The sequence below is a fragment of the Mercenaria mercenaria genome, chromosome 8, assembly GCF_021730395.1.
Source record: "Mercenaria mercenaria strain notata chromosome 8, MADL_Memer_1, whole genome shotgun sequence".
NCBI classification, from domain to species: Eukaryota; Metazoa; Mollusca; class Bivalvia; order Venerida; family Veneridae; genus Mercenaria; species Mercenaria mercenaria.
This window is the reverse complement of record NC_069368.1, coordinates 38560594-38573220: the sequence shown is the minus strand read 5'-3', so window position 1 is coordinate 38573220 and position 12627 is coordinate 38560594. Positions and strand designations below refer to the sequence as shown.

The 12627-nt window shown below is 36.5% G+C and overlaps 2 protein-coding genes across 2 annotated transcripts; one reads left to right on the top strand and one right to left on the bottom strand.

The window, feature by feature from the left end:
• Nucleotides 1-3816: 3816 nt before the first annotated feature.
• On the bottom strand, nucleotides 3817-6264 carry LOC128559014 (uncharacterized). Its single transcript, XM_053549735.1, has 2 exons — nucleotides 5045-6264; nucleotides 3817-4402 (listed from the first exon to the last, which is right to left on the bottom strand). The coding sequence occupies exons 1-2, from the start codon at nucleotides 5085-5087 to the stop codon at nucleotides 3873-3875; spliced, it is 573 nt and encodes a 190-aa protein (XP_053405710.1). The 5' UTR covers nucleotides 5088-6264; the 3' UTR covers nucleotides 3817-3872.
• Nucleotides 6265-9442: 3178 nt separating this feature from the next.
• On the top strand, nucleotides 9443-10237 carry LOC128558874 (uncharacterized). The gene has a single exon (XM_053549116.1). The coding sequence runs from the start codon at nucleotides 9443-9445 to the stop codon at nucleotides 10235-10237; it is 795 nt and encodes a 264-aa protein (XP_053405091.1).
• The last annotated feature ends 2390 nt before the right edge of the window (nucleotides 10238-12627 follow it).

The window sequence follows — 12627 nt, the reverse complement described above, 5'->3', positions numbered from 1 at the left end:
GGTTGTTCAAAGAAGCTCAGAGACCCGAGTGGCCATCTTATATGCTGTTTAACTTAACCCATAAAATACAAGCTATGAAGCTGTCACGAAAAGTTTCATGATATTAAAAATGACAAAAGAGATAGTTACGATTATGTTCAAGTTTATTGTATGATATCCAACAGGTTATACCAGTTTTATTGTAGAATTGTTTTGTAGAAAATGCTTATTGTGAAAAGAAAAAAACAGAGAATTATGTGGGGCCGTTTAATTTCTCCCATACTATAACTCGTTTTTTTATTATCATTTCTGTTTTTAAATTTTCAAATACTTCCGCTACAGCCAGTACATGAGGGGTCATTGCACCTTTCACTCCATGCTCGTATCTTTTCTGTTTGCAGTCTGTTGTGCTTCCAGATGGTCTTGTTATAGATTTATTTATACATTGCCACAGAAAAACTGAAACAGGCGTTAAAGGTTTCACAGTATGTTGTACTATGAATAGACTTACACAGTCTGTTGAGATTAAACATTTCCCATTTTATTTATTTATTTATTTTAAATATATATCAAATTTTCTGTAGCTCCCTTTTACTGTGGCTTTATAGAGACAGAGGCTAGAGATATTGTAAATTTTATGAGAAAGTGGTATCAGAGAGGATTTTATGGCCAAGTGCTTTACAGTTAATGACTCTAACGACTGATGCCAGTCTATACTATGAACTGTTTACTTGTTCTTCAAACATGATTATTACATGCTCATGCATGATATTTTTCAGCTCTCTGTAAAATGTTTACCATGTTCAGTAGATCTTGGAAGTTGCATTCTGTGATACATGGACAGAAATAATACATATCTTCCTTTTTTGAGTATATACATAACGAATATTCGTTTACCAATATTTGTTTCCTAACGTTTTCAAGTCTTAACAAACGTTTTTAAATAACTCGTAATACGTTGTTCTGTAGCGTACTCCTGAGGGGCATTTACCTTTCATACCGTTTCAAATGACATTAAACGTGCCAAGGTAACATTACAAAAGGCTCCATTGCTAGCACCTGGGCATGTGAAACACAGGACACATCTAGCCCTAAGCAAATTAAAATGTCATAAGTCCGTTCGCAATTCACTGTGCACATTCCTATCAATCATTTTATAACCTTTGGCATTTTTTTTCTTGTACGTTACAAATAAAAGATCCTGTAAATATTTTTGATGGACCGGAACAACAGGCGTTTCGTATGCTAGTTTCATACAAAAACAGATATAAAAACAGATGCATATGTTGCGATATGTGGCGATATCCATTCTTTAGTCATTTTAAGATTTATAATGAACTTCTACAATTAATTGGCAATAATAATAGAATAATATCATAATAAAAAAGACGCCGACATTAACGGAAACCTTTTGAGCTGCTTACTTATTACAAGTACAGTAATGTAATTAATAAACCATTCGATAGATGAAATGCGAGTAATACAATTAGCATTTTAGAATGAAAAACATAGAATAAAAACATTACCCAATATATGCTAATACGATCGTAGACAGATCAGATTTTAAGATAGCCATCATAAGTATTATGGAAGCTCTTGGAATGCGTTTAATAACCGTTAGTAGTGGAACCCTTCAAAGATAATGATATTGCATCTCCAGCCTTTACACGTCACCGTTACAACTAATGAAGACAATGATTCAGTGCAATACAACAGCTCAAAGTATAGTCTGATAATCTTTGTCTTTTTGTTTTATTCCTGATCCTTTGGATCATGGAGTAATTTCAATGCTATTTCTTGATAAAGTTCCTTTTAAGGCAGTTTAGGGGAATACGAGGTGTTTTATTACATTTTTAACAAAATCAGTGAAACCGAGCTTTCTATTATTTGACTCAGTTGCGTTCTTAGCTCCAAAAAGGTTACTCCGTTTTCAGCTCAACTGAGCACAAAGTTCTGTGGTAATCTTATAGGATAGTTAGACGTCTGTCCATTCATCTGTCGTCCACAAACACTTACTTTTAAAGAACATCTCCTAAATCACCACGTCAATTTCAATCACACTTCAAGTTCTGTTGGATGTTTCCTTACAAGAAACACTTTAAAAATCTTCTTTTCAAAACCCGCTTACTCAATTTCAAAATACTTTAATAGGAGCTGCTTAGATAACCTCTATCAAATGCGTTTCGTTAAAAACATAGCCGCCAGGAGCAGTGCTGGCTTTTCCTATATAGCTTTATGGAAAATACCCTCCTGTGACATCGCAGGCCCGTTTTCAAAATTGCAAAGTATTGTATCTTAAGGGACTTTCAAAGTTAAAGGGAAGAAAAGGCCACGTTCTAAACTGCAGCGCCCAAAGCCGCAACTTACACGTGAATGTGCACACTACTAAAACACAAGCACCCACGCGCCAGAGTTGAACAAGTTGAAAGATTTCCTGCGGCCAGAAGTTATACAGACCAGAAATTGTTATGGATGTATGTGTGACCTATCAGCCTAAAAAGTAACTTATGGGCGAATAACGTGCTTGCTTTTTTTATTATACCCTTTTATTACGCTTTAATATAGGAACTATTACTCCATTCTACATGATTTACAAATAGATCTATGAAATATGTACTTCTTAATTCTGAAAGTTATTGTTTTGAGCAAAATAACTATATTTCCCTTTCATGTATAACATAACTTTTAGCTCAACTGGTCACAGTCCTTGACTATTGAAATACTGTAGAATCTGGTAAATAAGCGCATATTCGAATATAAGCGCATATCAAAAGTAAGCGCATACGGCCTTACCGTTATTCCGTATGGGATAATTAGCGCATGTCAGGCCCTTACCATAATTTTGTCTCGAAAGTAGGCGCATATCCGATTACTGGTAAACAAATAACAGATGCAGCACAAAGACGTAATTAACGGTATTATACCGTAATAATTGTTTATCATAAATACAGATAAGAAAATTTACAATATATTGGCTATGATTTTGATGCTCTGTGAAATCAGCAGCAGAATCGTTATTTCGAAATTGCCTGAAATGTTCTTACATTTTCTGAAATCTAAATTGCTTTAATCATATTATTATGTAGTACTAAACTTAAATGCCGTTTAAAGAATTAATTTGATAACAGTTTTCTAGTGTATGCCGTTTAACGCCAAGATGTTTATCTCTTAATTAGATTATTAGTTAACAGTGAACAGATGCACATGTGTTTTCATAATGAAGGAGGAATTGACACCTAAAAATTACCACCTGTGTTCATTTGGGCCATTTTAGGTTTTATTTTCATTTTTTTTTTCATGTTTTACACCTTTATTAAAAATAACAAGTAACAAGGAAAGAAAATAATTCTCAAATATGTTAAACTGCAAATACAATGTTAAACTACAATTGTATCATAGCCTAGGGACTTTTCAGTATAAAACTTTCAGAGGTTAAATCGTATACCAAACTATCATACGATTTCAAGAACGTTTAACTAAGAGGCGTGGTTTCAGTTTTCAATTGAATAGAGTGCGGTAACTAACAGTGCAGGTATCAGATACCTGCACTCTAGTTATTGCACAGCTTCACTGGCAAAGACTGAAAAGGCTGAAAATAATGAAATACTTTTATTTCAACACATCAAATTTTAACATGTTAAAAAACTGCATACACTAAAAGTTAACTACTCCACATTTGATTGTAATTTCAGACAGTACATTTCGAACTTTTCGTCTCTTCTGCCACGGTGAGTTTTTCAACACACCAAGCATGTTAAAAATTGAAAGTGCATCCACTAAAATTAACTACTCCAGATTTCGTTGTTATTTCAAACAGTGCATTTTGAACATTCCGACTCTTATGGCACGGCGAGTTTTCAAGATTAAAAATGTATTTCAACACATCAAGCATGTTAAAAATTGAAAGTGCATCCACTAAAATTAACTACTCCAGATTTCGTTGTAATTTCCGACAGAGCATTTCGAACTTTTTGTTTCTTATGGCACGGCGAGTTTTTAAGATTAATTTCTTTGTCATCGTCACTTTGCTCGTTCCTTTTCGACATGGATAAGCTGACGTCAGAATTTGGGTCCAGTACATTGGACACCTTTTTACGGATTTTATCGTTCAAGCGTTTATACTTTCTGACAGCAGTAACAGATCTATGACCTGTCCTGTCCATAATATCCTGCTCGTCTATACCAGCTTCGTACATGCTGGTTGCACATGTTCGTTTCCCACTATGATTGGAATATACACCTTTCAAAGATCCCCTCTGACTTATTTCTTTCATGAATTTAGTGAGAGTGTTCACACCGACTGGCTGATGTCCATACCGGATCGAGTTTCCAGGCATAGCAGGAAGAGGCCTCTTGTAGAAATCACCGTCGTTACCTACGGCATTTATATACGTTTCAAAATGCGTGGCCATGCAGCGTGGACCTGTGAATTAAAAACAAAATTAGCCTAGAGAGTGACATTTTATAGTTTATGGTCAATGAATTACTGGGGTTGCAATAATTAAATTCCTATCACTAGTCTGGTCCAACCAATTTCCAGACTCTGGCGGTTCCAGCGGGGTTCAGAGGGATCCACGCAGGTAGAATTTGGTAGGAATCCCCTTCCCAAGGAGAACTTTCCTGGATCCGCCCCTGCCCACCAAGTCGAAGTGTTTTTACATCCCTAGGTCTTAAAATGGTAAAATGAGCCGCGCCATGTGAAAACCAACATAGTGGTTTTGCGACCAGCGTGGATCCAGACTAGCCTGCGCATCCGCGCAGTCTGGCCAGGATCCACACTGTTCACTTTCAAAGCCTATTGCAATTAATGAAACCGTTAGCGAACAGCATGGATCCGCGTATGCGCAGGCTGGTCTGGATCCATCATGGTCGCAAAACCACTATGTTGTTTTTCTCATGGCGCGGCTCAAATATGCTTTTAAATGTGCATAAATGACAAGGAATTGAACGGTAATGCAAGAAGTAGGCTGACTTAATAAATTAACATAAAATAATTCAGCCGAGTGTTTAAGCAATGCGTAAAATTGTTTAAATACTGTAGAAGGCTCAATAAAAATTTGCATACCTGGTGTACAGTAGTGTTTTATATCTTTGTTATTTATAGACATCTGGCCTAGTCAACCATGGTAGGTTTTAGATCCTCGGCCAATGAATCGTATGAATCGTCCTTCACTATCTTCACCAATTTCAAACTGGTCACATTGAAGACCACGGTGTTCATCACGACCTCTTAAGCCAAACAACTTGCTTGCATAAAAAACACAGTCAGCTGCAAAGTTTTAGAGTCTTTCATGCCAAAAACACCGGACTCCCATAATTTGTTTTCGTCATCACCAGAAATTGGATCGGCTTGTTTTGTGTCAGTGCCAAGGCCTTGATCTAGCAGATTTTTCATTTTACTATCCAGTACAGAATAAAATTCAGCAAATGCGGGATTGTTTTTATCAAGAAAGTTCATGTCGTGCACTCCATGCTCGCGTAATTGCCTTAAAAGTCCACACATGACAAGATACAAAGATTTCGGGGGGTAATCCTCTCCTTTTTGGTTTTTTATTTCCATTACGAAACGTATTAACCAATATGACAACACTGATTTGTCCATAGAATGAAGTTCTGGTATGTTATTCGAATCACGGTGTTGTCGCCAGGTTTCGAAAACTTTATACGCTCACCGAGTGTTTTTGGCGGTGTTTTTGTTTCGTTTCGAGGATTTAAGCTCTTCAATTTCCTTGTCCGTGACCGGTTTGCCAAAACGGTCATCACTTTCGCATTTCATTTCCAAACTCTGTGGTTTTAGCAACGCGCTGTCGTCAGATACTGCATTTTGTTCAGTCTCGAACAGAAAGTCTAATCCAAGATCAAAGGAAGCTTCAGCAATGTTATTATCCTGTTTAATATCGTAACAATCCAGAGGTACTTGAGATAAAAATAAATTGTCACTACTTTCATTTAGTAACTTATAGTAGTTTTTTCCGCGGTTTCTGCCACCTGACTCAAAATTGCATCGAGCCCGTCGTCCATTTTGTCATAAGTAAATATTCACCTTTACTGATCAAGTGCATAACTCTAAATGCCGGTGTATCTGACCCATCAGACAGCAAACTGTATCGTATTAATTTTCTGCTCTTGTATTGGTTTAATTTACCTGGGGTTTACACATTTGTAAAGCAAGGATTATAAACACTCATTGAACTACTGTATATGGCAAGGAAAACGCCTACTGAACTACGCTATTGGCTATGATACAAAACAGAAAGAACATCAAAACTCTCGGGTAAACGATTTATACTCGGGGGCTACGCCCCCTCGTACAAATCGTTTACCCTCGAGTTTCAATGCTCTTTCTATTACATATAATTACGTATATAGGTTTTATTGTTTATTCAAGTCTCATCAAAGTACACAAATAACTATTAAAGACATGATAAAATTCTATATATAGCGAAATAGATCATCAAGCAAAAAACGAAGAATTAAGTTTTACATTCAGAGTGCACATAAGAAATTTGACAAAGAAAATGAAAACCCGCCAGTGAAATGACCACGGAAGAACTAAAAACAAAACTGAAATCGCTAGGAATCGTCCAAAATTAGAAAAACATATAAGCGACAGAGTTATTACGCAAAGCTACACTGATGCGTACTGATAGGATGTGTAGATGAGCAGAGATAAAATAAGACATGTGTTGGCGATGAATTAACGATGTGATTGTATATAATGTACCCGATTTAATATTATCAAGTTTCATAAGAACTCTATGTTTTATTATAGGAAGTGTCTAGCCGTCCGGTAACGGACGCCTAGCCTGCGTTCTAGTCGTCCGGTTACCGGACGGCTAGCAAATCCTCAGGGGATTTTCTAGTCGTCCGGTAATTGATTTCCAAATGAATAAGACATGATTTTATATAGTTTTAATGTTATTTACTTAAGATATTGATACTTATCTGCAAACAAAATGTTGTGTGAATACATATTATACAGATTTACAATAAATCACTGCATTATTCAGCCGATAAAATGGAAGTTTGCCGAACTCAATGATGGTGAGATCGACATGACGTCACTTATCAAAGTCTGTTCATCTGGAGGCTTTTATGGGATCGGAATTTTTAAATTTTAACAACTTTTTCACTGGATTTTCAAAAATAAAACAGTTTTGAAATTTCAATTTCATATTTTAGTATTCAAATATTTTTTAATGAACAACTGTTTTAAATGACATCTAATTTCAAAAGCGGCACTGAAATGTTCAAAACTTTAAGAAAAACAGTAGTTAAAATATATATAGAGATTTGTGTTTTAATAATTAAAGTTTAGGCCGTTAGAAAAACATCACTTTTTACAAAAATAGCATATGGACGTTCGGCGATCAATGTTTATAGCTGCATACATTTACAACAGAGTATAGCCATTCATGCATACATCAAATACATGTATGCTTTGATTTGTTTGAATAGCAATACTTAATATTATTAAAAGATGTGCAATGAAATTATTGAATAAATTTGGTAAACTTGATAGATCTATCCTTGTTAAACATTCAGTCTGAAGAATGCATCAATTATTCAAGTTAATCTGATTTCTCATAATAAATTATATCACACTATATCGTATTGAAATGTTTTCTTCTGGTACAGTTTAGATACTTTCATTGGATTAAAATTTCAGATCAGAAATCAATACAATGTATATAAAACGAATAAATTTCTAATGAAACGCTTGTGTATTACGTGCGAAAAAGTATCCATTGTCCGTGCAAAGAACAGAAAATTGCATTTTTTTTTGTTTAAAAAAAAAAAAAAAACGTCAGTCACAACATTCACATTCTGAATAAAAAATGCTATTTATTCATATTCATTGATTGTATAGACAGTCAAGCCTGTAAGAAATGATGTCTGGTTGCTTGGTCGCTGTTTGAGATAAGAAATATCAAAGCGCTATTGCTTTTGCTCACAAGGGGAAGAAAACGCTGATAGTGAAATTGACTTAATAGCAGTATTTGCACACTTCCTTCCCCTGATAAGTGAGGAAAATTTCTCAGTATGTGCATGATGTGATTTGCAGGTTTAGCTTTACATCACATCAACACAACTGATGAATTTCTTTGCCCATACACAAAAGAAGATGGGCAAACTAACCACATTGAATGAAGTAATGCTCTTGAATATTTTGTTCAAATGGTATCAGCCTAATGCATTATTTGAAAGGAAGAGAGATGATGACGTTCCTTCATTTTCAGTGGAGGATAGACAATTTATGAACATTTTGAATGATAAATTTCAGAAAGATTCCAGCGGAAAATTGACAGCTCCATTACCATTTCGCACACCTATGCCTGTGCTACCAACCAATCGTGAAATAGCCTTACGGAAAGTCAAGAGTCTGGACTGGAGTCTTCGTAGAGACCAAGTTAAACAAAAACATTTTGTAGAATTCATGGCAAAAATCTTAGGGAACGGTTATGCTGAGGTTCCTCCAACCTTAAATTCTACTGAACAGCGCTGGTATTTACCATTGTTTGGTGTATACCATCCACAAAAACCAAACCAGATAAGAAGCGTGTTTGACTCTTCAGCTAAACACAGCAACACGTCCCTGAATGATGTATTGCAACAAGGCCCAGATCTCTACAACAGCCTTGTTGGCATTTTGATTCGTTTCAGAAAAGAACAGGACGCAGTAACGGCTGACATCCAACAGATGTTTTATTGTTTTCTTGTTAATGAAGAACATAGAAATTATCTTCGTTTCTTTTGGTACAGAGACAATGACCTTCAGAAAGGGATGATAGAATATAGAATGAGAGTACATGTATTCGGGAATAGACGACGTTCGTCACTTTGTAAACAGAAATTTCTATGTCGACGATGGTTTGACGTCACTTGATAGTACTGAGAAAGCTGTATCACTTGTTAAAAGAACACAGACAGCTCTATTGGAGGGTGGAAACCTTCTGCTTCATAAGATAGCCTCGAACGACAAAGCGGTAGTTAACGCATTCCAGTCCAAAGAATTAGCTAGTAATTTGAAAGACATTGATCTCAAAAGCAGTGAGCTGCCTAGTCAGAGAAGCCTAGGACTGGGATGGGACTTAAACGACAGCCTTATCTTCAGGTTGTCCAACGCATGTCAACCTTTGACCAGGCGTGGCATTTTATCCATGCTCAATAGCATATATGATCCTCTGGGATTTCTAGTACCTATGACGACTGAAGGCAAGCTACTATTGCGAGATCTGACTGGAAGAAACAAAGACTAGGATAGTCCAGTACCGAACGATGTACAGGCTACATGGACACAGAAAGATTCCCTGCGTCATATAGAAAACATTGAGATTCCTAGAACATACTGTTCAACATCATTAAGTCGGGTAGTGAGCTACATGTGTATGTTGATGCATCAGAGCGGGCTATTTCATCAGCTGTGTATATCTCTACACAGAAGTCGGACAGTTCCCCTGAAATGGGCTTTGTTCTTGGAAAGGCCAAGTTGGCACCATCCAACGGTCATACAATCCATCGGCTTGAATTATGTTCCGCAGTTCTCGGTATTCAAACAGCAAAAATTGTCCTTGACAATATCGATACAAACCTGAAAACAGTACAATACTACACTGACACCAAGGTGGTACTGGGGTACATACACAACAGCAAACGCCGATTCTATAATTATGTATCTAACAGAGTAGACAAGATAAGGAAATACAGTGAACCTGGCCAATGGAAGTATGTCCCCTCGGCAGAAAATCCTGCGGATAATGGGTCCAGAAGTGTAAAAGCAGATGAGCTCCAAAGCAGTCAGTGGTGTGTGGGTCCACGGTTCATAACCCAAACTTCGACAGATCATGAGGCAAAGTTTACACTCATTGACCCAGATTCAGATCCGGAAATTCGAAAAAATGTTGATGTCCTTAAAACCGACTCGAACACGAGTATTTTGGGCACCAAGCGTTTTGAAAGATATTCTACATGGACCAAATTAGTTGAAACTATAGCACGATTACAGCATATTGCCAAGTCATTTGGAGGCCACACTAACTGTAAAGGTTGGCATCTTTGCACTGAGGCCAAAACAGTTGAATCATTTGAAAATGCAGCCAATGTCACCCTCAGAGAAGTACAACAAGAGGCTTACCATAATGAATTGTCATGCACTAGTCAAAACAAAGCAGTGCCAAGAAACAGTAGCATCATTTCACTTAATCCGGTGAAGATGGGCTACTTAGGGTCGGTGGTCGTCTTGCTAGGGCCAACTTGAATTCCAAAGAGAAGCATCCTGTTATCATACCAGGTAAACATTACCTTGCCACTCTACTAGTTGAATATTACCATGGACGCACAGCGCATCAAGGTCGTCATATAACCGAGGATTCGATTAGGGCAGCAGGTTTTTGGATAACCGGTGGTAAGCGATTGGTTACGAATGTTATATCCAAATGCTTCAAATGTAAGAAGTCACGTGGTTGCTTTATGTCACAGAAAATGGCAGATCTACCTACAGATCGTCTTGAGTCATCAACCTCCATTCACCTACGTTGGCGTTGACACGTTTCGACCATGGTCAGTTGTATCTAGACGCACGAGAGGCGGAGAAGCCAGCTCAAAAAGATGGGCAATTATGTTTACTTGCTTGTGTATTCGTGCTATTCATATTAGAGTTGTCGAAGATCTTTTTTCATCAGCCTTTATTAATGCTCTACGCCGATTTGTCAGCATTAGAGGAAAAGTTAAGGTATACAGATCAGATCGAGGAACTAATTTTGTTGGTGCTATGGACAGTCTTACTTTCAATGCTGTGAACATAGAAGATCCTAAGTAACAACAGTTTCTTTACGCGTCTGGTTCAGTTTAGAAATTCAACTCGCCGCATAGTTCCCATATGGGTGGCGCATGGGAAAGAATGATAGGTTTAGCTAGAAACATTCTTAATTCTATGATGGACAATGTGAACAATTTAACTCACGAAGTCTTGGTAACATTAATGGCTGAAGTTGTCGCAATTGTAAATGCAAGACCTCTGATCCCAGTGTCGTACGACAGTGGTTTTCCAGAGATTCTAAGCCCTGCGATGCTGCTTACTCAGAAAACATATGTTGCCGAGCAACCATCCGGTGATATAGATGTCAAGGACATTCATAGAGTACAATGGAAACGTGTATAACATCTCGCAGATTTATTTTGGACAAGATGGAGGAGCGATTAATTCACATTCTTCAGCCTCGGCGCAAATGGAACAAACTGGAAGAAAACATTCGCGTTGGTGATATTGCTATGTTGAAGGATAAGAAATTTCTGGCCAACCGCGCGAGTTACCAAATTATATCCAAGTGAAGATGGACTGATCAGAAAAGCTAAAGTTTGTATCTCTAAAGGCGGTGAACGCTATACTTACATTCGTCCTGTTGTTGACATGGTGTTACTCGTTTCACCAGATAAAAATTAATAGTGTTGGGTAGAAAAATGACAATTATCTATATGTGACAGCGTATAACAATTAAGAATCTAAAAAGATGCTCTTTTTATCATTTTGTACTGTATTTGAAACACACGGGACAATTCAGAACAATATTTGAGTTTATTACGTTAAATTACAGATGAACAATTTGTTGCAGAAGTCCACATTGTAATTTGTTTCAATTAGAAATTGATATTATTTGTTTTCATGCTGTAGTGATATTTGGTAATATCAAAGGGGGGAGGGGTGTGGTGGATTCCACTTTTCGTTAATTCTTTTACTTTCGCTACTTAAATATTTTCGTTTTTTGTCGCTTATAAAGATAACTTCCGGAAAAAGTCACGTTTAGTTTTCGCCAGAAAACTTTCAAATAAATCTAGTCTTTATGCCCTCACAGTGTGTAAGTTGATGGTCTTTATCATATACTTTATATCTAGTCATTAATTTTGATAAGTTTAAGAGTTGCATTTTATCCGCTTGATGCAAAATTTATTGTTAAATTTTTGAGTACGATCTTTCGCCCTCTGGGTGTTTCGTTCTTTTGATATTTCGCATCATTATAAACTTTATGTTTAGTTTCTATATAACTGAGACTATTTGAGTGCTACTTAGCTTTACTTTGTAATATGTTATAGAAATGGTACCTTACTTATGATTGTTACACTTTGTGTACTTTCAGTGTTTTACCTTTGGGAGATTAAAGAGATGTACCACGTGTGGTTTCTTCGTCTTCTATGGTTAAACAATTGCACAAGGCAGAATATAAGACAGTAAATTAACTATGTCCGGTATTATGATTGAAGAATTATTTAGCAGCTGTAGGCTTGACTGTCTCCTCTAACCAATATGTATTTACAAAAGTGATTTTTTTCAAAACTAGTAATAATTATACCCTTGTAGATACTTCTAATCCTTTATCTTATTCAAGAAGTAGAGATATATGTTTGGAAGCGATTGTATCACCTATTTACGAAGTGGCGGAGCTTCTGGGTTGCAAATACAATTGTAGTACGGATGAAATAGATGGTAGATTGTTGAACAAAAACGGTAGATTAAAATTCAGCAGTTCCTCTGATGGTTATATTCATTTTAATTAAACAAGAGGTTGCATGTTTTACAATATATAGCTATAAACTCAGGGCTTAGTCGCGACATCTTTGTTTTTTCGAACAGTAGTAAACCACCGTATTTGA

Coding starts and splice junctions, on each gene's coding strand:
- LOC128559014 (XM_053549735.1), bottom strand. CDS start 5,087: ATGTCTATAAATAACAAAGATATAAAACACTACTGTACACCAG. Junction 4,403..5,044: donor AAAACACTACTGTACACCAG/GTATGCAAATTT, acceptor TTTAATTCACAG/GTCCACGCTGCATGGCCACG.
- LOC128558874 (XM_053549116.1), top strand. CDS start 9,443: ATGGGCTTTGTTCTTGGAAAGGCCAAGTTGGCACCATCCAACGGTCAT.